This window comes from Aureococcus anophagefferens (genome assembly GCF_000186865.1).
Source record: "Aureococcus anophagefferens unplaced genomic scaffold AURANscaffold_6, whole genome shotgun sequence".
NCBI classification, from domain to species: domain Eukaryota; class Pelagophyceae; order Pelagomonadales; family Pelagomonadaceae; genus Aureococcus; species Aureococcus anophagefferens.
Window position 1 is genome coordinate 905874 of NW_008705566.1, and position 26000 is coordinate 931873.

General features: G+C 73.6%; 3 protein-coding genes across 3 annotated transcripts; 2 read left to right on the plus strand and 1 right to left on the minus strand.

The window, feature by feature from the left end:
- Positions 1 to 1651: 1651 nt before the first annotated feature.
- On the plus strand, positions 1652 to 3534 carry AURANDRAFT_63052 (hypothetical protein; the record flags this gene model as incomplete). Its single annotated transcript, XM_009037270.1, has 4 exons — positions 1652 to 2023; positions 2634 to 2854; positions 2927 to 3133; positions 3237 to 3534. 4 exons carry the CDS (start codon positions 1652 to 1654, stop codon positions 3532 to 3534), a joined length of 1098 nt encoding a protein of 365 aa, XP_009035518.1.
- Positions 3535 to 3889: 355 nt separating this feature from the next.
- Positions 3890 to 4855, minus strand: AURANDRAFT_63053 (hypothetical protein; the record flags this gene model as incomplete). The annotated part of the gene is made up of 3 exons (XM_009037630.1): positions 3890 to 4088; positions 4218 to 4639; positions 4820 to 4855. The coding sequence occupies 3 exons, from the start codon at positions 4853 to 4855 to the stop codon at positions 3890 to 3892; spliced, it is 657 nt and encodes a 218-aa protein (XP_009035878.1).
- Positions 4856 to 5365: 510 nt separating this feature from the next.
- Positions 5366 to 24413, plus strand: AURANDRAFT_63054 (hypothetical protein; the record flags this gene model as incomplete). The annotated part of the gene is made up of 3 exons (XM_009037271.1): positions 5366 to 15403; positions 15604 to 24293; positions 24326 to 24413. 3 exons carry the CDS (start codon positions 5366 to 5368, stop codon positions 24411 to 24413), a joined length of 18816 nt encoding a protein of 6271 aa, XP_009035519.1.
- Positions 24414 to 26000: the final 1587 nt, after the last annotated feature.

Consider the following 26000-nt stretch of genomic DNA (forward strand, 5'->3'; position numbering starts at 1 on the left):
GCGCAGCTCGCGCCGCCCGCCGCCGACGCGCTCGCGCAGCGCCCGCGGCACGCTCCAGCCGTCGACCTCGCGCAGCGACAGCACGACGGGCGTCGGCCGCGTCGACAGGCGCGGCCGCTCCACGGCCGGCACGTCGTCGAAGCCCAGCAGGCGCCGCCGCCGCCGGAAGTTCTGCCACCGCCGCCGCCGCCGCTCGCCCTTGACCTTCCGCTTCGTCAGCGCCATGGTCCTGCTGCAGCGACGCGGCGCGACCGCAAACCGGTTTTTGAAGAGGGTCTGCGCCGGTTTTGAGAGGGGCAGCCCCCGGACGTTTGCGGCCCTTGAGATCGACCTTGCGTTCAAGTTGAGAACCTCGATGGGCAGCCTCTCGATGCGCCGCCTCTGCTGAGAGCGCCTCTCGACTTGCCAGGCTTTGCGCGCGCAAACACAGCGCTCATGGGCGCGCGGTCGCTCTGCGCGCGGGTCCTCGTCGCCGCCGCCGCCGGGGGCGACGCCGCGCGCCTCGATCCCGCGCTGGGCCGCGGCCTCTCGGGCGGCCGCGTCGCGACGGCGCCCGTCGGCACGATCTTCGAGGAGCGCGCCGCGGGCGCCGGCGGCCAGGACGGCGGCGAGCTCTTCCGGACGTTCGCGGCGCCGCCGGCGACGGCGCGGCCGCTCACCGCCGCGGAGAACGCGGCGATCGCGCGCTCGCGGCTCAAGCCGCGCCGCGACGTGCACCGCGACGGCGACTGGCACCGCTGCGTCGACGTCTGGATCTACGAGGGCTCGACGCTCCTCCTCCAGCGGCGGAGCGCGCTCAAGGACACGAACCCGGGCAAGCTCGACGTCGCCTGCGCCGGCCACGTCTCGGGGGACGACGGCGCGCGGGACACGGCGCTCAAGGAGCTCGCGGAGGAGCTCGGCCTGCGGCGGCCCGCGCTCGACGGCCTCGTCCACGCGTTCGCCGGCGCGAACCCGTCGTCGGGGTCCACGGCGGCGCACGGGCCCTACGACGACTTCGAGATCTGCGACGTCTTCGTCCTGCCCTGGGGGCCCGACGCCGCCGACGCCTTCGGGTCGCCGGGCGCGGCGCTCGCGGACGCCGTCTTCCGCGTCGGCGCGGGCGAGGTCGGCGAGCTCGTCCTCGTCGACGCGGACGACGCGCTCGCGCGCATCGCGGCGGGCGACGCGGAGTTCGTGCCCCGCGCGCCCTTCTACGTCGACGCCGTGAGGGCGGCCATCGGGCGGGAGACGTAAAATTTTTTTGTTGTTGTTTAGTGACTCGGAGGAACCCTGGGCGTTTCCTTCGCGCTCGAGGAAGTCCCGCGGGTCGTCGCGCCTTCGGGAACACTAAGTCGACGTCTATATCTGACTTCCGTGGGCTTAATCTGACTGCTTCCCTGCACCCAAGGCCTCTACGCAACCTCAATATTACTGCACTTGAAGTCCACCGTGCTAAGCACAAAACAGACGTCGTCGATCACAGCAAGGCCTCGCATCCATCTGGCCTTCGACATGTTGCGCTGACACACAACAACACCCACGTGCTTGGGATATGTGCGTCGGCAACGTTTCCATGACATCGGGGCCCGCCATCGACGACGTGCTCACCTTCGCCGAAGCCGGACGCATCGACGATGCTCATCGACTCGTTTCCCAAACGCTCGGTTTCATGTTCGGCGGCGTGCTCCCAATGCGCGCCGTGCCCACGTCCTGCCCCGCCGCGGCGTCGGACGGGGACGAGGGGTATCCCGGGACCGTCGACGTGGACCGGCGCTACAATCCCGGCTGCTACCTCGCGATCGGCGCGAATCCGACGGCCGAGCGGTCGTGGGCGTACCGCGACGCGGACGCCTTCGGCGCCGCCGAGTGGCGACTCGGCGAGGACAACGCGCTGGTGGCGACCGTCGAGGCGCGCCACTTTGACGCGACCTACGTCGTCGGCGGCGACCTCGTCGCTATGCGGGCGACGCTCTACCGCCGCGCGGGCGCCGAGGCCCTCGCGCGGTGGAACCGCGGGCTCCACGTCGCCGCCGCCCTCGTCGTCGAGCCCCGCGACACCCAGCCGTGACGTCCGTCGCGCCGCGCTCGCCGCCGCCCCCCCCCGCGCGCGAGACGCGCCGGTCTCCGAAGCAGTGGATCGCCCCGCCCGATCCGTCGTCTCGCGACCGGCCTTCGCTCGTCTTCCATCGACTGCCCCGTCGTCGTTTCCGCTTGCACCGATGATAATCCTCGTCTGCCTTGCTCGAACGTCCGCCGCCCGCCCCCCCTCGCGAGAGACGCGCCCCGCTTCCGCGCGGGGTCCCTCTCGCGCGGCCCCGCTCACCTCTCGCCCGCTCCTCGCGCGACTGCCACGCGCGCCTTGTATGCCCCCTCCTGCGTTCATGCCGAGATCGGACCAGCCCAGGCCCAGGCTAGAGCCAGGCGAGCGAGCCGCGAGGTAGGCCGAGGTCCACCCATTTTGCTGAGCCAACCACACTTGACACATTGACACAGTCGCGTTGAGACGCCTTCGTCGGCCTGAAGTCGTCGGCGCGCGAGGCCGTCGATCGCGTGGGAGCGTCGCGGCCGCCCACCCCGGCGTGAGGGCGCGGGCGTCGCGTCCGTGCGACGCCATGAACGTGCCGGGCGGCACGACCCCCGCTGAGCCCAAGGTCATCGACATGGACGTCATGCGGGCGGACCTCCTCCAGCTCGCGGAGGAGGGCGACTTCCAGACGATCGAGCGCGTCATCGTGAAGGTCTTAGGCCGGCGGTACCACGGTTGCATCCGCATGCACGCGAACCACGTGCCCCTGTCCCTGCCGGCCGCGAGTCTGCCGCAGGACGGTGTCTACGCGACGGCGCGGCCCTGGGCCGAGACGCGCGGCCCGGCGTTTTTTTGGAGATCATTCCTATTATTGCCCGGCCACGCCGTCGCACGGCGTCGACGCGATTCAAAACACAGGTTCGACCGGGGCTACGAGGCGGGCGTCTACGTCGTCGTCGGGCCGACGCCCGGCTCATCGCCGGCCTTTGCGGACTTCTCCGACCTGGGCAGCGCCGAGTGGCGCGCGACGGCGGGCCGCCAGCCGACGCTAACCGGCTTCGAGAAGAAGAACGCGGGCGCGGCGTACCGCGTCGGCCCGGAGACCTGGTCGATGAAGGGCGTCGCGTCCGCCGGTCCGCGCGGGAAACGATCGCGCCTTCAACGCGACTTCACATGTTCGACGGTGTCGAGAGTCGCTCGCGTGCGCTGTGCGCAAGTCGCGGCGCAGGTTCTACCGCCGCGCGCGCGACGCGCTCGCGCGCTGGAACGCGGGCTACCCGCTCGTCGTCATCTTCCAGATCGGCGCCAAGCAGTCGCGCATCCCGCCGGGCCGCGTGTCGCTCGCGGCGGCGCCCGCCGGGACCGCGGCGGCGCCCGCGCGCGCAGAGCAGGGCGGCGACGAAGAGCCCGGCCCGGCGCCCGCGCCCGCGCCGCCGCCCGGCGACGACGAGCCCGCGCCGGCCGCGCGGAGCGACGACGTCGGGCCCGGCCCGGCGCCGCCGCGCAAGAACGAGCCCGCCCCCTGAGCCGTGTCGTCGTTCCGATGATTTTCTCGTTTCGATCCCTCGTTCCGATCCCGCCCCCCCTCCCCCTCGAGAACCACCTCGCTCGCGCCCCGCTCGACGTCGTTCGACGCTCCGCTCGACGTCGTCCGCGCCGCGATGCTATCTAACGAGAATCTTATCTGGGTGATCCGGCGGGAGACATCGGCGGACTCTTCGAGCGAAAGAGGCGGTCGAGCCCGGGCGGGAAAACTGGGGGCGGGGTCTTCGTGCAATAAGAGGTCGTTTCGCGCGTCGTCGTGGGGAGCCGAGGAGCATTCATCCGGCGGTCGTCTAATTTAGCCTGGTCGCGGCGCTCGATGCGGCCGGGCCGCGGCGCTCAGCTTTCGTCGCGAGCGAGCGGGGGCAGGCTCGGCGGCGGGCTCGGGCTCGGCGGCGCGCCGCCGCGGGGCGCGGCGACGAGCCGCGCCTCCTTCGGGGAGATCTGCAGGACCTGGACGAGGGGCAGGCCCGCGTTCCAGTTCGCGAGGGCCTCGTCCTCCGTGCGGAAGAAGCAGACGCCGCGGACGGCGTAGTACCTGCGCGGCGAGGCGTTGGACGTCGCGTCCCGCGCCATCGTTGCCGACGGGCGAGCGTCGCGCGACGCGCTCCGGGGCGCGCGCGCGCGGCGACGGAAGCGGCGCAACGCATCGCCCCGCCCCCCGGACGCCGCGCCGCGCTCGTCGCAGATGACGTACTCGCTCGCGCAGTTCTTCTTCTCGAAGCCGTAGGGCGCCGGCTGGAGGCCGCTGGCGTTGCGCCACTCCGAGGGCGCGAGGTCGCTCGTGTCGCACCACTCGGACGGGGGCACGGACGCCGGCGCGGCCGCGCCGGGCGCGGACGTGTTCGGGTTCTCGCCGACGAGCAGGTAGACGCCCGGCTCGTAGCCGAGGTGGAGCGTGTCCGTCCAGCGCTTGCGCTTGACGTAGCAGCCGGACTGGGGCATGGCGTCCGCCGGGCACCGCGCGGGCACGTAGGACGGGTGGAGCGGCAGCGCGCCGTGGAACCGCCGGCCGAGGACCTTCTCGACGACGCGCCGGCACGTCGCGTAGTCGTTGCCCTCGCCGAGCTCCAGGAGGTCGGCGCGGACCTGTAAGGGGGGTTGAGGGTGTGACGCGTTGAGGCGTCGAGACGTGGCGGCGGCGGCGGCGCGAGGTGTCAACGACGTGAGCCGTGCTCACGTAGGCTCTCTGGCACGCGTCCGAGGCGTCGCAAATGGGTGCGTCGGTGCTTGGCGTCGACGCTGGCGCAGGACGGCGTCGGCGTGGACCTCCTTTGGCTCGCCGAGGATCTCCGCGGACTCCATGTGTTTCACGCCGCGAGGTGCGTTCCAGATTTGCGCGAGCTGACGCCCACGGCCCTCAACAAAATCAGGGAATCGCTGAGGGGCGTGCGTTTGCTCGTTGTGGCGAAACTCGTTGTCAAATTTTATAGCAAACCACCTCTCAGAAAACGAGATAGACACCACGAAACTCCGAAATACGAGTGCCAGCGACGACGAAGCCGGCAGCCTCGAGTATCAAGCCTCAAACGCGCGAACCTCGCGCGCGAACGGGCCGCTCGCGCGAACGCGCCTCTCGCGCGGTACCCTGCGTGGGGGGACGCCGCCGTTGGTGATACGAGGCACGATGCTCAACGAGGCCGGGCTCTTGCCGCTCGAAGCGGGCGCGACGCCGCGAGCGGCACCGCGAGGGCAGCTTCGACGGACCCGAAATTCTTGAAGGTGCAGCGTCGAGCGTCGAGGACTCTGCGAGGCGAGCTCTCCGCCTGCGCCTTCGCGTCGTGCGCGCGCGGCCGGTGCAGCAACGCCAACAACATGTATTCCAGCGGCAGCGAGGACGAGGAAGAAGAGCTCTTCGGCAACGGCGGCCGGCCGGCCGCCGACGAGGCGAGCGAGGACAGCGACGGCCCGCAGCCGAGCGCCTACGACCAGTCCTATGGCAGCCTCGGCGGCGACGTGCTCGGCGAGCCCGACGCGCCGGCGCAGGGCAGCCCACGGCGCCGGCGGCGGCGCGCCGCGTCCGGCGACGACGACCGCACGCCGAGCCGGCTCTTCGACTTCCGGCGCGGCGCGGACCACTGGCCCGCGGGCTGCGAGCTCGTCGACCCGCGGCGCGGCCGCGACCTCGCCGAGGCGGCGCGGCGCGAGGCCGAGTCGAGCGCGGAGAAGGACGCCGACGACTTCGGCTTCGACGACCGCGACCGCGACGACCTCGACGACTTCTTCGAGGGCGACGACCGGCCGCCGGCGCTCGGGCCCGAGCCGCCGCCGCGGTCCGGCGACGACGACCACGAGGACCCGAGCAAGCCCGCGGCGCCGCCCGCCCCGTCGACGCGCGCGCCGGGCCACGCGACCTACCGGAGGCTCAAGGACGGCAGCCACGCGCTCGAGATCAGGCCCGGCCACCGCGTCAAGCTCGACCTCACCGCGCTCGTGTCGCAGGGCCCGGACGCGCGGGACCCGCGGCGCGGCGACGGCCGCGGCGCGCGGCGCGGCGACCGGCGCGACGCCGCGGGCGCGCGCGGCGACGCCAAGGGCTGGCGGCCCGCGCGCGAGCTCGTCAACGACTACACCGTCACCTTGGACGTCTTCTTCGAGGAGCCGCCGCCCGCGGGCGGGCTGAGCCTGTTCCAGACGGCGCTCGTCCACTGCGAGGAGAGCCGCGGCGGGCGGCGGCGCGCGCGCGTGTCCGAGGGCGAGGCGCTCGTCAACGGCGCGGGCGGCGTCGGCGCGCTCGGCACGTTCGGCGACACGGCGAAGGCGCGCGTGGAGCCGGGCCGCTGGCAGCGGGTCGTCGTCTCCGTGCGCTGCGGCGGCGGCGGGGGCTCGGGCCGCAGCGCGGGGGGCGTCAAGAAGGGCGAGGTCCGGACCTACGTGCAGGCGACGCCTTTGGCCTTGGTGCGCCACGAGCGCGTCGCGGCGAACGAGCGCTTCTCCCTGCGCTCCGACGGCTTGTACCTCTTCTCCTCGCGGTCCGAGGCCATGATGCCCGGCGGGATCTTGTTGCGAACCGCGCGCGTGGACCTCAAGGCCTTCGACGACGGCGCGGTGCGGCGCCATCGCGCGCGCGACAAGGTCTTCTCGGCCGTCGCGGAGGACGACGCGGCCAAGGTCGACGCCATGCGCGGCAAGCTCGCCCTCGCCGAGCTCTTCGCGAAGCCGCGGCCCGCCTGGGACGCGCCGGCGATCGTCGCGGCCTTTGGGGACGCGCACGTCGAGGGCACGAGCTTGGAGGCGTCGAGTTTGCTCGCCTGGAGCCACGCGGTCCTCGACGTCGCCCTGCGGCGCTGCCTGCGCCAGCAGGCGCCCTTCCTCGCGGGCCTGCCGCGGCTCGCGGCCCAGGCCGCGGCCGACGCCGCGCACGTCTTCTCGCGGTCCGCGCCGCTCATGAAGGGGCTCGTCCGCCTCCTCCGGAACCCGGGCGGCCCCCAGCTCTGCGCCTGGCTCCGGGCCATCAAGAAGAAGCTCACCGACGCGGACGTCGGCGAGTCCCTGCTCCTGCCGCTGCTCGTCGAGGGCCGCGAGCTGCTCCTGGTCGTCGAGCGGCCGTCGGAGCGGACGTTCACCGTGGTGGTCGTCGCGACGGCGCCGACGCGCGCGCTGCGGCACCACGCCGTCGACGCCGCCGACGGCCGCAAGGTCAAGTTCCGGTCCGCGCTCGTCCTCGCGAACGTGCCGAAGAAGAACGCGCTCGACGACGTCTTCTGGGCCGCCGCGTACAACTTGGCGGTCCACGCGCACGACGGCGACACGCGGCGCTTCTACGACGTGCTCCTGCCCTTCCTCACGGGCAAGACGTTGGAGGCGTCCCTCGTGGAGGCGGAGCGGGACGCGCGCGACGGCGGCGAGCCCGCCGGCGACGGCGACGACGCGTTCGACGCGCGCGCGGCCGCCGCGGGGCGCCGCGGCGCGTGGCGGTCGCCGCAGCGGTCCGAGACGGCCTACGTGCGCTGCCTCTTCGACGCCCTGCACTACCTGATGCTGCGGCGGGGCTGCCGGAGCCGCGACGCGAAGCAGGTCCGCCTGGCGCTGAAGGCGCAGCTCGCGGACTTTGTGGCCCGCGACCTGCGGGTCGTCGCGCCGGACGCGAACGGCGCCAAGGTCGCGAGGCTCGTCGCGACGCAGCTCGCCTACGGCGCCGCCAAGTTCGCCGCGCGGCCCGACGCGCCGGCGGGGTTCCGCGACGGCGGGCCCCGGGCCGCGCGGGCCATCGCCGAGGGCATCCTCTCCGAGGTCGGCGACGGCGCGCGGCCGCGCGACGGCAACGTCGAGGTCGACCTCGACCTCGAGGCGTCTCTGGCGACGCAGTGGCGCGACGCCCTGGCCTGGCGCGTCGAGCCCTGCGCGCCGGACGCGGGGAATGCGGCGACGCTGCGCAAGTACGCGGCGATCGACGCGCTTGCCGTGCCCGAGGTCGCCGCAACCTTCGAGGAGGCCCTCGAGGCGCTGCGGACCTGCGACCGGCTCTGTTCGCTCGTGGACAACCAGCCCCACGCCATCAAGAACGACAAGCTGCTGATTCTGGCGCTCGTGCAGCACACGCTGACGTGCGCGGTGCCGACGCCGCGGCCGCGCGCGGACGCGTCGTCGCCGGCCGCGGGCCGCGCGGCGAAGCGGCGCAAGGCCAAGAAGGAGCCGGAAAAGGCGGCGCCGGAGGCCGTCCCGACGGACTGGGCGCCGGGCGAGGCCGCCGAGGCCGCGGCGACGGCCGCGGACTGCCTGTGGGACGGAGACTGCGACTACGCGACGCAGGTCGAGGCGCTTTTAACGCTGCGGCGCCTCGTCGAGCACTTCACGGCCGCCGTGCTGTCGACGCAGCAGGACCGCGCGCTGGATCTCGCGTGCCTCGTCGTGCCCGGCGCGGCCTGCGCGATCGCGGACGCCATTCTACGACGCCGCGCCGCGGACGCGCCGAGCTCGTTCTGCTGCCAGCTCCGGGGCCAGCTCGCCTGCGGCCGCCAGCTCGGCCACCGGGGCTACGGCCTGTCCTGCGAGACCTTCGCGTCCCAGACCGCGGCCATCGAGGCGCACGCGCCCGCGCTCGCGGTCTGCCGGTCCGCGGTGCTCGACTACTTCTCGTCGCCGGACCAGCGGGGCCTCGAGAAGATCATGGCCTTCGAGGACGCCTTCGAGTTGCGGCCGGGCCGGCCGACGGTGGCGCTGCTGCGGAACCTCTGCCGCGAGCTGTCCTTGGCGACGCCGAACCCGCACCTCGAGCTCTGCGACGCGTTGCCCTGCACGTCGAACGTCATGAAGAACTTCCCCGAGATCGCGCCGTACCGCGACCTCAACTTCTTCTGGAAGTTCTTCCTCAACGCGGACCGCGCGGCCTTCGCCAACTACGTGCCCTCCGACGACGCGCCGGCGGCGCCGGAGCGGCGCGGGCCCGGCGGCGGCGGCCGGCGGAAGCGGAGCTCGCGCGACGCGCGGTCCGTGAGCCGCTGCGACCGCCTCGGCGCGCAGCTCACCTGGGGCTGGTCCGCGGAGGAGGGCGGCTACGCCGTGTCCATGGGCGGCGCGAGCCTCCGGTGCCGGCCGGACCCGGACGCGCTCGACCCCGTCACGGGGCGCAAGATCCCCGAGGACGACGCGCCGAGGCACCGCTACCCGTCGCGCGCGGACCCCGGCGCCTACCTGGGGCCCGGGCTGTCGGCGAAGCAGCGGCGGAACATCACGGAGAACGACATTTTGTATCGACCGTCGCTGCCGGGCTTCCAGGACTCCAAGGCCGACGACGTGCCCGCGCTCGGCCAGCGCGACGCGGAGCTGCTCCTGAGCTACCTCACGGTGCCCTACATCCGCCTGCCGCTGGTCCTCACGTTCTTCGCGTCCGAGGACCGCGTCCACAAGCTCGCGAGCCGGCCGCTCCGGGGCCTGCTCGACGCCGTGCTCTTCGAGCCGGGCCGCCACCTGGGCCTCGCCGCGACGGCCGTCGCGCCGGAGACGGTGCCGACGCCGCGCAACGAACTACTCGCGACGCCCCACGGCCACCTCCTGGCGGAGCTGCGCCGCGCGCCCGCGGCGGTCCTGGGCAACGTCGTCGCGTTGCTGCGGGGCGCGCGGGCCCTGGATACGGGCGCGGTGTGCGACGCGGCGTCGGACGACTTCAACGGCGGCGTCGGCATCATCCTCTACGCGGCGCGCCTGGGCGCGCGCGTCGCCAACTTCGTCGCGTTCTTGCTCGCGGCGCGCGACGGCACGGCGGCGGTGGCCAACGCGAACGCGACATGCCTCCGGGGCGTGCCCCTGCGCGACCTCGACGTGCCCGGCGGCGTCGCGGCGTCGGCTCTGGAGGCGGGCGCGGCGCAGCTCCGCGCGCAGCTCGCGGCGTTCGGGCGGCTTCTGGACGAGTACCTGCGGACCTTGGACGCCCAGACGCGCGCGGCGCCGGGCGACGAGGCCCTCGTGGACCGCAACTCGCGCCTCGCCTGCGACCTGCACGCGCACCAGCTGCTCCTGCGGCGCGACGCGACGGACGACGCGTCGGTGCCGGGCCTCCTGGGCAGCTTCCTATTTCTCACGACGCGCCACACGTTCAACAAGTTCCGGCGGGACGACGGCAAGATTCTCGTGCCGGAGTTCGAGCTCTACGAGCTGCTCCAGCACACGCGGCGGCGGCTCTGCGCCGCGGCGGCGGCCGCGGACCAGGCCGGCCTCGACGCGATCATGGCGCCCGCGCTCGCGACGGCGACGTCGGTCACGGGCGCCTTCGTCGACGGCGACGGCGACGCGTCCACCGACGCGGCCTGGGGCCGCGTCGCCGGCGCGCGGAACCGGGGCCGCTACACGACGACGGCGCGCGGCGACGCGGGCGGACCCGTGCGGTCCGTCGCGGACTCGTCGGAGCTCGACGTCGAGATCGACGCGCAGATCGGCCAGCTCACGCTCCGGGGCAAGCACCTCGCGGCCCTCGAATCGGCGGTCGCGGGCTACCGCGACGTGCGCGTCGTCTTCGGCGACGCGGCGATCCAGGCGTCGCTCTCGGAGCGCGCGGAGCACCGCAACGTCTACCGCCTCGTGGGCCTCGACCACAGCATCGAGTGGTGGCCGACGCCCCACGGCGACTGCCCGTCCATCCCGGACACCTACGGCCGGGAGTACGACCCGTCGGAGCTCTTCGAGAGCGAGCTCTGGATCCCGCGCGTCTTCGAGCCGCTGCGCCGCGCGTTCTTCGACGGCCCCCGGCCCGCGCCGATGCAGTTCCTGCTGCCCGACGACCCCTTCCCGGCGTCGGCGGAGGTCGCGGAGCTGCTGGGGCTGCACCAGCGCCTCGGCGGGCCCGCGAAGCGCGTCGTCCTCTTCAAGCGGCGGCGCTGCGCGCACGTCTACGAGCTCTGCACGCGCGGCCGCGAGTGGCACTGGTCGCTCCACCTCGCCACGGACGCGCGGTTCTGCCTCGCGGCGCTGCAGCCGTCGAGCGGCCGGCGAATGGCGCCCTTCCCGCCCTGGTGGACCCACGGCGGCGGCGCCGCCTACCCCGTGGGCGTGCTCGACCACGTGCCCTCGGAGCTCGACGGCGACGGCCGCCACGAGTCCGTCGTCATCCGCCGCGACGCGGCGCACGCGGACAACCTCAGCGGCGGCGTCGAGACCTACACGCCGCCGCGGCTGTTGCGGGGCTTGATCCCCGAGACGCTGCTCGACGACTTCCGCTTCTGGCGCGACGAGTCGGACCCGGCGGCTTTCGGCCGCGAGGTCTTCCGCGGCTACGCGCTCGACGACGGCGGCGACGACGACGACGACGACGCGGGGTCCAAGGAGGCGTCGGACGATTTGATATTGGTGGAGCTCGTGGACCACGGCGGCTGCACAGCGCTGACGTGCACGGGGCTCGTCGGGCGGAGCGCGCGCGTGTCGCGCGTCTCCAAGGCCGCGGCGAAGCGGCGGCGCGCGGCCGTCGACGCGCTCGCGGCCCTCGTCGCCGACGTCGGCGTCCTCCGCGTCGCCGCGCAGTCCGCCGAGCCGCGGAAGCGCCGGGACAAGGCGCCCCCGAAGAAGCCGGGCAAGGTCGAGGAGCTCGCGTTCCGGGAGGGCGCGGACGTCGAGTGGCGGAGCGCCGCGGCCGCCGCGGACGAGGCCGACAAGTGGCTGCCCTGCGAGGTCGTCCGCGTCGACTACGGCAAGCGGACCTACGACTTGGAGTTCTCGGGGCCCTACCAGTACCTGGGCACGCAGCGCGGCGTCAAGCCCGAGGACGTGAACGCGCGCGGCGCGAACTCCGAGGCCAAGGCCGAGGGCGAGGGCCAGTGGCGCTTCGCGGGGCTCAGCGACTCGGAGGACGACGACTGGGCGAGCGACGGGCACGAGAGCGACGACGCCGGGGACGACGGGGCGCCGGCGGGCGCGGGGCGGTCCCTGCCCTTCGACGTCAGGGCGCGTTTAGGAGCGGTTTTCGACGCCGCGGGCCGCGACGGCGGCGCCTGCGCGGGCGCGGTCAAGGCGCTCGCCGCGGCCGGGCGGACCTTCGACACCGTCGCGGCGCTCGTCGACGCCGTCGCGGCGCACTGCGGCGCGGCGCCGGCGGCGGACGACGGCGAGCTGCGCCTCTTGGACCTGCTGCACGCGCCGCGGAAGTCGCGGCTGTTCACTTTGGCGGGCACGCTCGCGCGCGTCGAGTGCCTGAGCCACGTGCTGGCCTGGACGCGGGCGACCGGCGGCGACGACGACGGCATCGCCGCCGGCGTGCCCGAGTTGAGCTTGGTGGAGCTGCCCCGCCTGAAGCTGTCGTTCGCCGCGCGGCGCGACCACGCGGGCGCCTTACGATTATTCAGCGTCGACCACGTGGACCTCTTCGTCGTGCCGGACCAGCGCGCCGCCGCGGCCTTCCCGCTCCTCGAGGGCATCGACCACGCGCTTTTACTCTCGAACGCGCGGGGCGACAGCTTCGCGCTCGTGCCCGTCGTCATCCCGCGGCGGCCGCCCGTGCGGACGCAGCCGTTCTCCGTCGAGCTCGTGCTCGACCGCGAGGGCACCTACAACGGCGCCTACGACGGCAAAGAGCCCTTCCCGTCGACGCGCTTCTTCCTCTACGCCGTCCACGTGTCCATGGCCTTCCTCATGCCCCGGGGCCTGCCGTCCGCGCTCTACCTGCTGCTGCTACGGCTCCTGAAGCGCGACTACGCGGGCGCGTTCCGCCTCTGCGACTCCGTCGCGTCCGACGTCGCGCTGGGCGTCGACGAGGCGGCGATCTTCACGGCGCTGGGCGAGGCGAACGACGACCGCGCGCCGGAAGCCCACGCCGTGCGCCTGAAGGTGTCGCTCGTGACCGCGGAGTCGGGCGAGGCGTTGCCGTGGGACCTCACGACGGAGCTGAGCCGCTACGTCGCCAAGCTGCCCCACGTCGGCGCCTGCTGCCGTTTAGCATTACGCGACGAGCTGCGCCTCCTGGAGTCGCCGAAGTGCGCCGTCGACGAGGACTCGGCCGCGTACTCGCCCGCGGACCGCGGCCACGAGCCCCACATGCTCGCGCTCTGCCACAACCGGCGGAGCTTCCTACGGGCTTTGGCCGCGGGCGAAAAAACCTGCGCCGTCGCGACGCCGCCGCGCGAGCGCACGTCCGACGGCTGGCCGCTCTACGCCGACGAGACGTGCTTCGGCATGTCCTACGCGGAGGCCGCGGACGCGCGGTCCGTCGACGATTTGGCGCGCGCGTCGCGGCGGCTCCCGGCGCGCGACGCGCGGGAGAAGGACGCGGCCCCCGGTGACGGCGCCGCGCCGCCGGCGCCGCCGGGCGGCTGGCTCGTCGTGGCGGCGTTCACGGCGTCGTGGTCGTCCGCGTGCGCGTCGCTCGTGCCCGCGGCGGAGGCGCTCGCGCCCGCGTACCCCGCGGCGGTCTTCGCGAGTTGCCGGGTCGACGCGGACCCGGGCCTCCACGAGCTCGCCGTGGCCCGCGGCGTGGCGCACTTCCCGTCCTTCGTGCTGTCGCGGGGCGAGAAGAAGCTGGCCGTCGTCGCGGCGTCGAAGAGCGACGAGGCGCGGACGATCCCCGCGCTCGTCGCCGCGATCGAGCGCGAGCTCACGGACGACGACGACCACGCGTACGCGGCCTGGCGCCACCACGCGGCGTCGTCCCGGAGCGACGCGCCGCCCGCCGACGACGGCGACGACGGCGGCGACGTGCTCTGGACCTGGGACCTCGAGGCCGCGGGCGACGGCCTACGGGTGGAGGCGCTCGGCGCGACGGCGGTCCTGCCGAGCCGCGACGACCTGGACGACCTCGACGACGCGCGCGCGTGCTGGGAGTGGGCCAAGGACGACGGCAAGGCCGAGTGGCGCGCCAAGTGGGCGCCCTTCGAGCCCCAGACGCAGACGTTCCTCGAGATCGCCTTCCTCTCGGGCAAGCTCTACCGGGAGCAGAGCGTCACGGACGAGGGCGACAACGGGCTCCACGTCTACTTCTCCGACGACGACATCGACATCGACACCTACGTCGTCTCCGGCTTCAAGGGCTACCGCACGTCGGACTACGAGGACATTCGGCTAAGACGCAAGGGCTACCGCGCGATGGTCCTCGGCGAGGAGGCGTACCTGAGCAAGCGCCAGGAGGCCATCGACCGGCGGAACGCGGAGTGGCGCGACCAGTACGAGGCCTACAGCGCGAAGCGCCGCGAGGCGCGCCGCGGCCGCGACGCCGTCGCCGTGCGCGGCACGGCGCCCCTGCAGCGGGACTCGGGCGTGCACGCGTGGCGCCTCCGGTGGACGCACGCGCCGGGCGCCGGCGGCCGCGGCGACGGCTGCGGCGTCGTCGCCGAGGGCTCCGAGGCCTTCGGCCCCGCGCTCTACCCGTGCCTCGGCGGGCCGGACTGCGACGGCGGGAGCCTCGGGCTCCACGCCTCCGGCGAGCTCTGGGTCGCGGGAACCGAGGCCGCGCGCGTCGGCGCCGGCGGGCTGCTCTGGTCCGAGGGCGACGAGGTCGCGTGCGTGTTGGACACGTCCGACGGCGGCAGCCTGTCGTTCTCCGTCAACGGCGTCCCGGTCGACCGCGTCGTCGAGGACGTCTTCGAGACGCTCGGGTGCACGGAGTGCTACCCGGCCGTGTCGCTCGCGCCTTTGGACGACGACGGCGGCCGCGCGGCCGCCAAGGACGCGGCGCTCGGGCTCGCGGCGTCCAAGGGCGCGGAGAAGAAGGAGGACGAGGAGCACGAGGAGAACGGCGGCGACGACGACGACGAGGACGCCGCGGACGAGATCATGTCCAAGGAGCCCTGGGAGCAGCTGCAGATCCTCGAGCTCGCGCAGCTCACGCGCGTCGCGCCGGAGAAGATCGTCAAGCTGAACGCCAAGCAGCGCGCGGAGCTCGAGCGCGTCGCGCGGCCGCCCGTCGCGACGGTGACCATCGTCGACGGCGCGCCGGACCCGCCGCCCGCGACGCCCGAGCGGCCGCGGAAGGCGCGCGCCGCGTCCGACGCGTCCGAGGCGCCGTCCGAGGACGACGACGGCGACGACGACGACGCGCCGGCGGCGAAGAAGAAGGCGCGGGCCGGTAAGAAGGCGGACGCGGAGGACGACGACGTGCCGCTCCACAAGGTCCGGTGGATGCGCGAGACGCCGAACGGATGGGTCGCGCACGACGCCAAGGTGTCCGCGGCGCTGGAGCGCGCGAAGCGCCTGGGCAAGCTCGAGACGTCGCTCCACGTCGGCGGCGAGAGCTTCACCTTCAAGCTCGCGGCGGGCGGCGGCGACGGCGGCGGCGGCGACGAGCCGCTCCAGATCCCCGACGGCGGCGGCGAGGCGTCCAAGCTGCGGCGCCATTTTGTGGGAGAGGGTCTGCGGGGCCAGTGGGAGCTGCTGAGCGTCAAGTACACGCCGCCGGCGTCGCTCTACGGCGCGAGCGTGCTGGGCGTCATCGAGAAGGTCTGGTCCAGGGCAGCACAAGAGAGCGAAATTCCCAACTTCAAAGGCTCATATCTCGGCCGTTTTCCACTCGTTTCGGCTGATTTTTGGACGGGCGATCATCTCTCGGAACGGTCTCGAAGCGTGGATGCTTTTGTTGGAACGCGCGCGCGCGGAACACTCACGTTGAAGCGACGTTGAATCACCCTTGTGCTGCCCAGGTCTGGTCGGGCGACGAGTCGTTCGCGGGCGCGAAGTACGGCTTCGGGTTCCTGCTGCTCTACGCCCTGTTCCAGGGCGACCTCAAGGCCCACGTCTGCGGCTCGTCCTGGAGCACGGGCGGGCTCTGGGGGAGCCTGGGCTGGGGCTCCGTGGGCAGCGACCGGCCGCGCGACGGCGCGGCGTTCGCGTCGTTCCCGGGCAAGAAGGCGAAGCAGACCAACGACTCGCACCGCCTGGCGCTGCTGCTGACGCAGCTCTACAGCGACCGGCGCGTCAAGAGCGTCTGGGGCTCCCTGGTCAACGTGCTGGGCCGCAACAAGCAGCTCTGCGTGCGGCTCCCGCGGTTCCGCGACTCGCGGCGGAAGCGGCGGTCGAACATCTTCAACGGCTGGGTCGACGACGCGGAGCCCAAGAGCCCCCTCGGCGAGCTCTTCGAGCAGGTCGTGCCCGTCATGCAGAAGCTGCGCAAGCGGCGCGGGGCCTTATTGTTTCCCCCGAAGCCGCCGCACGACGCGCTGCCCGCGCCGCGGCGGTCGCGGCCCGTCGTCGACGCGGACGGGTGCGCGCTGCCGGAGCTCAGCGACGCGGGCCGGTCGTCCTTCGAGGCGTCGGGCGTCACGGAAACGCAGATCCTGGAGCTGGCGAAGCGCGCGGGCTTCGACCTCGCGTTGCCGGAGGACCGCGCGGCCGACGGGCGGCCGCGCGCGCCGGCGCACTGCGACGACGGCGACGGCTGGCGCGCCTGGGCCGACCGCGAGACGCGGCTGGCGGAGGCCCGCCAGTACGACAAGGTGCTCCTCGTGGCCTACTTCCGCGCGTCGTGGTGCGCCGCGTGCCGGTCGAGCGACGCCGTCGTCAAGGCGCTCGCGCTGTCGGCGCCGACGGCGCGCTTCGCGACGCTCGACTTCGACGACTGCGACGACGTCGCCGCGGCCGTGGGCGTCGTAGGCACGCCCTGCTGCGTCTTCTTCCGCGGCGGCGGCACCAAGGCCCACGCGAAGCTCGACTGCACCGCGGCGCCGCGGGGCGACGGCGACGACTTCGCCGCGTCTTTGGTCAAGGGCCTCATGGACGCGTCGACGCCCGACGAGAAGCTCAAGCTGTCGACGGCCTTCAACAAGGCGCTGGAGACGGCGGGCGCCCAGGCGTCGGAGCGCGAGCAGCTGCGGGCGCTGCGGGAGGCCGCGGGCGGCGAAGCGTCGACGTACTCGGCCGAGGCCGCGAAGAAGGCCGCGGCGCGCCTCGCGGCGTCGCCCGCGGCGCTCGCGACGCTGACGCTCGAGCCGACGCGGGACTTGCGGGAGGCCCACGTGTTGCGACGGGAACGGGCGTCGAGGCGCGGGCGGGACCTCGCGGCGCCGTTCGCCGTCGTCGCGGCCCACGACGCGGCGCGGACGCCCGTCGCGGCCGCGTTCCTCGAGCGCATGCGGTCCGACGCCGCGGACCTCGCCGCGGCGCGGGGCGGGTGGGAGCCCGCGCTCGCGGCCCTGCCGGCGGACGCGGCGGCGCTCTTCGACGGCGACGGCGACGCGCTGCGCGACGCGCGCGCGGGCGTATCGAAGCTCGCCGCGGACGTCGAGGCCGCGCGGCGCGAGGACAGCGTCGCCGTGGCCCTCGCCGTGCCGCTGCTCACGCGGGCGGCGAACGACGTCTCCGGCGGCGACCCCGCGGCGACCTGCGCCTTCGTGCTCGCGCGCCTCGCGGGCTCCGCGGCGGAGCTCTGGCCCGAGTTCGTCTTCGGAGCGTTGCTGTCGTCGAAAGGGGAGGAAGACGTGCGCAAGTTGAACCCGTTCCTCGACGGCGCATCCATAGAAACGCTCCTGGAGCTCGTCGCCGCGACCATGCTGCGGGCGAACCGCGTCGGCGTGCTGAGCCGCGTCGCGGGCGACTGCGCGGCGTTGGACGAGAAGCTCGCGGCCGCGGCGGCCGCGGGGGACCGCGGGGCCGCGGCGGCGGTGCTGGGGCCCCAGATCCGCCAGATCGCCAAGTCCCTGGCGGCGACGCTGAGCTCGACGCGGGCCTACGCGCGGGCGACGGCCCGCGGCGTCGGCCTCGACCCGCGGTTCCTCGTCTTCGAGTTCGTCTGGAACCTCTTTTTAAGACCCAAGCAGGTCGAGATCGTCGAGAAGCTCCGGAGCGACGCGCTCGCCGGGCGGTCCACGGTGAAGCAGATGATCATGGGCGCGGGCAAGACGACGGTCGTGGCGCCGCTCCTGGCGCTCATGCTCGCGGACGGCGAGAGTTTAGTGGTGTCGGTCGTGCCCAAGGCGCTCCTCGAGATGACGCGCGCGCGGCTCCGGGCGACCTTCGCGACGATCATCGCGAAGCGCGTCTTCACGTTGCACTACGACCGCAGCACCGTGCCGAGCCCGCAGCTGCTGGCGTCGCTCGTCGCCGCGCGCGACGCGAGGGCGGTGGTGGTAGCGACGCCGACGTCCGTCAAGTCGATCATGCTCGGCTACGTCGAGGCTTTGCGGCGCGCGCGCGACGGCGCCGGGCCGGCGCCGGGCGTCGACGAGCTGCGGGGCGTGCTCGAGCTCTTCCGCGGCGGCGCCATGCTCCTCGACGAGGTCGATTTGTTGCTCCACCCGCTCAAGTCGGAGCTCAACTTCCCCGTGGGCGAGAGGCGGCCCCTGGACGGCGCGGACGCGGGCGAGCGCTGGAGCCTGCCCATGGCGCTCGTCGACGCCGTCTTCTACGCGTCGCACCGGCGGTCCTACGCCCTCGAGGCGCGGGGCGAGGTGCTCGAGGCCTTAGAGCGGCTCCGCGCCGCGGTCGACGGCGGCTACGACCGCATGGCCTTCCAGCGGCTGCCGCACCTCACGCTCCTGGACCCGGCCTACTACCACGCGCACGTCAAGCCGCCCCTGGCCGCCGTCGCCTTCGCCTGGCTCCAGGGCTCGCAGCACCTCGCGGGCATCTCGCGGGCGGACGCGCTCGACTACCTGCTCCGGGGCGCCGTCGCGACGTCGGACGTCGACGCGCGACGGAGGCTCCTGGAGGAGGCCGCCGACGCCGACGGTGCCTCCCCGGAGCTCGCGGCGGCGCTCGGCGCGGCGAGGAGCTACGGCGAGCTCTACGCGGCCGTAAGGGCGATCGAACGCGAGGCGGACGCGACGACGTTCGCGGCGGCGCGGGACCTCGCGGCGCTCGACGGGCGCCTCGCGGCGGCGCGGAGGCGGCTCGCGGACGCCGAGGACCCGCCGGACGCGTCCCTGGACAACAGCGTCGTCGTCTGGCTCGCGCCGGCCTTCGCCGCGGGCCGCGCGGGCGCGGGCGCGGCGCTCGACTTCGACCGCGACGGCGCGGCCGACGGCGACGCCGCGGGCGCCGTCGCCGCGACCTGCGTCAAGCTCGAGGAGTCGCTGGGCGTCGCCGTGAAGCGCTGCGACGACCGCCACGAGGCGCTCGCGCGGTGCCGCGACCTCGCGCGGCAGAAGCGGCTCCGGTGCGTCGTCTGCGGCGGCGGCGAGCGCCGGCCCGTCTGCGGGCCGTCGTGCAACCGGTCCCACGTCAAGGACGGCGCCTGCGTGCGCTGCGGCAACGGCTGGGGCTACCACAACGGCCACATGTGCCAGAACGGCGCGCGCGGCGCGTGGCCGCTCCGGCCCAAGGGCCGGAGCCGCGACGACGACGACGACGACGACGCCGCGCGCGCGTCGTCCAAGGTCGACGGCGAGGCGCTGCTGCGGGATTTGGTCGGCGGCGGCGAGGGCGCGGCGGCGCCCGTCGTGGCGCCGAGCCGCTGCCTCGTCTTCGTGGGACACGGCGCGCAGCCCGAGGCCGCGCGCGCGCGGCTCTGGGGCCTCGGCGTCGCGTCGACGGACGCGACGGACGGCGTCTGCGACTGGGTCGAGGCGCGGCCGCCCTGGCCCGCGCCGGACGCGGCCCCGGCGGGCGACGACGAGCCCGCGGCCTCGAAGCGCGCGACGTCGACGGAGGTCGCGACGGCGCGGCTCGAGGGCCTCCGCGCGATCGTCGACGGCCTCGAGCGGCGCCGCGCCGCCGCCGTCGACGCCGACGACGCCGCGCGCCGCGCGCTCCGGGCCCGCGCCGCCGACGCCCACGACCGGCTCAGGCGCGCCGTCGCCGCGCGGCTCGCGCGGCTCCGATCGTTCGGCGACGTCGCCGCCGGCGGCGCGGACGACGCGCCGCCGGACCCGGCGGGCGGCGTCGCCTGCGCCCGCGCCCTCGACGCGCTGACGCGGGGCGGGGCCCTCGACGAGTGCGCGCGCGCCGCGCTGGCCGGCGAGGCGCGGTTCCTCGAGCGGCTCCGCCTCGCGTCCGCGACGACGGCGCTCGTCGCGTCGCCGCACCAGAAGAAGCTGCTGAACCTCGCCGCGGACTGGCTCGGCACCTTCATGCCCCACTGCCTCGCCAAGGTGAACCGCGTGAGCTACGGCTTGCTCGAGGAGCGGGAGATCGCGCGCGCGCTGAAGGACGACCCGCGCGTGCCGCGGTCCCGTTTGAAGCTCGCGGTGCCCTTCGTCGGCAAGGACGTGCCGACGACGGCGTCGGAGTTCGCCCACCCGGACGTGACCATCGGGCTGACGATTTTAGCCTACCGCTACAGCGGCCTGCGCCGCGAGGACTTCGACGACGTCGCCGACGCGCTCACGGCCGACTTTTGCCGCGAGATCGGCCCCGCGCGCGACCGGCCGTCGTCGCGGCGCCACGAGCTCTGGGTGCTGAGCGCCGGCGGGAGCATCCGCGGCCTCGGCCGGGGCGCGGGCGACGACGACTCGAAGACGGTCGTCCAGCTCAAGTTCCTGCAGCGGTCGAACGCGGACCAGATGGACCGGCTCTACGGCCTCTGGCGCCGCGAGCCCCACGCGATCCACCACTTCCTGGGCGCGAATGTGATGCCGACGCACATGCGCACGCAGCGCCTCAAGATCTCCGCGAGCGGCCAGGCCGTCGGCGGCGACATGCTCTTCCCGCGGCGCGTCGGCTTCTCGGGCACGCCGTCGGATTTGCTGCCCCTCGAGCTCGGCAAGTGCGGCTACGAGAAGGGCGACGACGCGGCCATGTTGGATGTGGTGTTGGACCCCGAGGTCACGGATATTACGCACCTCGACGTCGGCTGGTCCGTCGCGAACGTTCTCGATTTAGCGGCCGCGGCGACGGAGCCGCGCGTGCACGCGCTGATCGACACCGGCGCGCTCGTCACGGGGCTCCGGAACCTCGAGGTCGCCCGCCAGCTGCTGAAGCGGGGCCTGCCCTGGTGCGACGGCGTCGTCTACCTCGACCACGACGACAAGAAGCAGGTCCTGGTGAGAGCGACGGGCCGGTCGATGCCCGAGGAGCAGTGCGGCGTGCCTTTGGAGCGGCGCTTCGCGTTCTACGACATGGTCCACACGACGGGCATGGACATCCGCCACGTGGCCAACGCCACGGCCCTCGTGACCCTGGGCAAGGACATGGTCTGGCGCGACTACGCGCAGGGCGTCTACCGCATGCGCGGCGTCGGCAACGGGCAAAAGGTCCGCGTCGTCCTCATCCCCGAGGTCCGGCGCCTGCTCCGCCTCGAGCTCGCGGGCTGCGAGGCCGCGGCGGAGGATGGAAGCGACCTCGAGCGCGTCGTCGCCTGGCTCGTGGTCAACGCGCTCAAGTCGGAGCAGCTCCAGTGGTCCATGCTCTGCGCGCAAAACCTGAAAAATGTGTATCGCAAGGCCGCGTTCAAAGCGCTCCTTGACGAGGAGACGCCGACCGACGGCGCGCTGGACGTCTTCGAGGAGGCCATCGACGTGTCCCTGGAGGCGTCCGTGCCGGACCCGGCGCCCTTCGCGGCGAAGCTGAAGATGCTCGTGGACCGGCACTCCGCGTTCTGCGCTTCCGAGTCGGACCGCGCGACGGCCGCGCGCGTGCTCGCGGACGTCGCGGCCCACGCCGTGGAGCGAAAGAGCCGCGGCGGCAAGCGCCTCGACACGGAGCAGGAGCGCGAGCAGGAGCAGGAGCAGGAGAAGGAGATCCGGGCCGCGCGCGACCAGCGCGTCGAGGTCGAGAAGTTCGTCGAGCGCGAGTATTCCCGCGACGCCGAGGCCGCGAGCCCCTGGCCCCTGTCGGCGCTGGCGGCCTTCGAGCCCGCGGTGGACGACGACGACGCGCCCTTTTTTCCGCTGGCGGAGCTGGCGCTGCGGCACCACGAGCCGCTCGCGTTCCCGGGGCAGCTGCTCGCGTCGCGGAACTACTTCAGGCGGTCCTGGGGGGGCCTGCGGCGCCTGCGGAACGTCGTCGTCGTCATGGAGTGGGCGCCGCGCGGCGGCGGCGGAAATGGCGCGCCGCCGCCGCCGCCCGCGGACGGCGCCGCGCGGCTCACGGAAAGGCAGGCGACGGCCGTGGCCAAGGCGCACGCGCTCTTCCGCGGCGGCGACGCGGCCATGAGCCGCGACGCGCTGCGCGACGCCGTGGAGACCGTGGAGGACGTCGACGAGCCCTGCGGCGAGGCGAAGCTCGACGGCGTGCTCGCGGAGTTCGGGACCCCGGGGGGGTTGTTGGACGAGGCCGGCTTCGCGCGGCTTTTGGCGTCCGGCGGCCTGCACCCGCGCACGGACGGGCGCTACTACGTGCTCCTGTCGCTGAGCGAGGCGGAGACGCTGCGCCGCGCCCTCCACGCGCGGGGCGACGCGCCCCTGGCGACGCGCGGGGACGGCGCGACCCCGGACGTCGCGCTCCGCTACTCGCCGCTCGCGGGCGGCGACGCGCCGCGCGTCGACGGCTCCGCCCCGGAGAGGCCCGGCGGCCCCGGCGACGGCGGCGTGCTGCTCGACGCCTCGCCCGCCTGGTGGGCCCGGGCGTCGGCGCCGCCGGGGCGCTGCTCGTTTTCGCCGACGGGCGCGACGCGGTCCGAGGCGGCGGTGGCGCACGCGTGCCTCCGCTTCTTCGACGGCGACGTCCACTTTGGCGAGGCGAGCCTCCACGCGCTCGTGCGGGCCCTCGCTGCCGTGCCCCCCCGGCGGCGGCGGATCTACTTTTCCGCGCTCGCGGCCGCGCGGCGCCGCTTCGACCGCGACCCGGGCCGGACGCCGCTCGGCCGCGCGTTCGAGCTCGAGGACGGCTTCGCGCTTTTAGGCCGCCGCGCGACGGCGCGCTTCCTGCGGAGCGCCATCGCGAAGCGGGGGCTCGGGCCCTGGCGCGCGTTCCTCGCCTTCGACTCGTCGAACACGGGGCGCCTCGCGCCGCCGGAGGTCTTCGGCGCGCTCCGGTATCTCGGCGCGGGCGCGGACGTCGTCGAGGCCGAGGACGTGCTCGACTTCGTGGGCCACTACGCCGACGGCGACGCGGCCGTCGACGCCGCGCGCGCCGCCGCGGGCGGCGACGCCGGCGCGGGCGACCGCCTCGAGCTGAGCTACCGCGCGTACGCTCGGGCCCTGCGGGTGGACGCGGACGCGGACGACGCGGAGGCGGGCGGCGACGACGCGCTGGCTGTCGCGCCCCACGGCGCGGACGAGCTGCGGGCCGCGGAGCTGAGAAGGCGGCGCCTGGCCATCGAGGCCGCGGCCGCGGAGCGCGCGCGGTCCGCCGCGCGCGCGGAAGCCCTGGACGCGCGCGTCTTCGACGAGGAGCTTTTAGAAGCCGAGCGGCGCCACGGCGCCGCGGGCGTGAACCCCGCCGTCGCCGACGCCGGCGACGGGGCGACGCGCACGGTCTTCGACTTCGGCCGCGGCCGGCTGCCGCTGCGCTGCGCGGCGCTGGGCCCGTCGTCGCCGCGCGGCGCCGCGGCGTCGCCGCGGCGCCGCGGGGGCGAGGGCCTGGACCTCGTGCGCCTCGACTTTTCGCGCGTCGCCGCGCGGCCCGTGCCGGAGCTGCTCTGCGCCTGCGGCCACGCGCTCAGCGTCTACGAGAGCTCCTGGGAGCGGTGCGGCCGCTGCCGGCCGCGCGACGACCGGGGCACGACGCGGATCTGCTGGGAGTGCTACGTCAACGTCTGCGAGCGCTGCGTGCGCGGCCACCGGCGCGCGGAGCTCGCGAAGCGCGCGGACACGGCCGGCCGGGCGACGTTCGCGCGCTGCGCGACCGGCGCGGGCGTCGCGCTCCACGTGCCGGCGAAGGCGCTGCGCTTCGCGCACCCGCGGCCCCTCGAGCGCTACACGCTGACCCTCGACGTGCGCCTCGACCGCCTCCCGGCGCCGCGGGCCCACGCGGCGCTCGTGTGCCTGAACCCGGCGGGGCCCCGGCGCCGCGCGTCGCTCTACGTCGACGCCGACGGCGCGCTCGCGCGGCCGCGCGACGTCGAGGGCGACGGCGCCGCGGCGCCGCCGCCGGCCGCGCGGCTGCGGCCGGGCAAGTGGCACGCCGTGTCCCTCGTCGTCGACGCCGCCGCGGGGACGCTCGAGGCCTTCGTCGACGGCGCCGCCGCGGCGTCGATCGCCGGCGGCGACGCCGCGGACCTCGCGCTCGGCCGGTCCCTGCACCTCTTCGCGGGCGGCGCGCGCGCGCACGCGCGCGGCGGCGGCGTGCGCCGCGTCGTGCTGCTGTCGACGGCGCTCGACGCGGCGGCCGTCGCGGACGTCGCCGCGAAATCGGCCGCCGAGAACCCGGAGTTCCTCGCGTGCGCAACGCTCGTCCAGAAGGTCGCGCGCGGCTTCCGCGTGCGCCGCGAGGCCGAGAAGGAGGAGGACGACGACGAGGAGGAGGAGGACGACGACGACGAGGAGGACGAGCGCCGGCGCGCGCGGAGGAAGAAGAAGTCTTAAGATGTTAGTTATGCTGCTTTGGTAGGAGCCACGACGACCGCCGACGCGCGGTCGTCGGCTCCGCGAAGACGACGGCCGCGCGCGCGGGCTCCGCGCGGCCCAAGACCGCCTAGCCGCCCGAGGTGTGAGGGGTAGGGCGGCCTGGTGATAGGGGCGTGCGCTCTAGTTCCTCGGGGGTGTTTGGGGATCCACATGGGGATGCGTCCGGCTCGTCTGATCGCGGAATGCCACTGGCATCGACTTTCGCGGCACGCCCGGAGATAGCAAGGCGAGCATAGTCAAACCACACGCTCAAGCGCACAAGTCGCGCTACGCGACCCGAGCCCACTCACCTCGCCCAAGAACCAACGCCACATCCAAGGTACTCCGCGGGTACCATGGGCTGTGGCGCGTCGAAGCCTGAGGTATCGCCGCAGGAGGCCGGCGCGCAAGCGCCGGTGCCCGCTGTCGCTGTGCCAGTCATCGATGACTCCACGAGCGCGTCGAAGGTCGCGGGAACGACGTCGGCGGAGCCGGTCGCGTCCGCCGTCCCTTCTGCACCGCCCATGAGCCCGAGTTTCGCGGCCGCGTCGGCGGCGCCGCTCGCCGTCGTCCACGCGCCGCCGCCCGGTTCGCCGTTGCAGATCCGCCCGCCGGCGCCGCTGGGCTCGTCGGCAGCGCAGCTCGAGGGCAGCTCGCGGTACGAGGAGCTGCGGCGGCGTCGGGCGGGCATCATCAACCAGGTCCAAAGACTTGCCGGGGGATTCTTATTATTCGGACAGGCGATGCCAGTCATCGGTCATGTGTGCGAGGGCTTGCGGGAAATCTTGATCTCTGTCGAGGAGCATCAGGAACAAGCGGAATATGTGTTCGAGGCAGTGGAAAAGATGGCTACTTTTCTCACCTCATTGAAGCTCATGGCCGAGAATGTCGAAAAGTACGAGCGTGGAAATCGAAAAGTCGTTCAGAAAGCCATGGAAAATTTGAATGACCTTGTGCTGGATTACCAGGCGGCCTTTGTTGCCTTCGAAGAGAATGGACAGCTAAAGCGCGCGTGGACACAGCGCGGCCATGTGGAAGCGCTGACGAAGCTTGACAAGGAGATCACCGAATGCCTCGAGCACCTTGACCGCGACTACGGCCTCGTGAGAGACGCTGATCAAATCAAGCATAACCGTAAAGTGGAGCAACAGAATGATATTATTATCGCGCAACAAGCCGAGCTCTTAAGGCGGCTGTCCGATGCGAATATGGATGAGAACCAGAAAGTGGGAGTGGGCGCTTCAGTGCGCATGATTTCGCAACAGTCGGCCGAGGTCCAGCCGGTGCTGACGAAGGCCGCCGGGCACCTCATCGACGGCGACGCCAACGCCGCCACTGCCGTGCTCGAGGAAGCGCCCGAGGAGATGAAGGAGGAGGCGGCCGTGCTCTTCGCTGGGGGGCTCGCGCACCAACAACTCCGTGACGTGCCCGCGGCGATCAAGTCGTACCAGTTGGCCGTCAAGAAGGATCCGCAGATGAAAGATGCATTGTTCATGCTCTATCTCGCCTTTTGCCAAGAGAATGGTGGGAGGCACAACGAAAAGGCGCTCAAAACTTTGGACAAATGTATTGAAATCAAGCCGTCATCGCTCGACGCGTCGGATCGCCCACTGTTTCTAAAGCTTCAATCGCTCGCCTACGCCATGCGCGGTTTAGCACTGCGAGAAATGAAAAGAGGC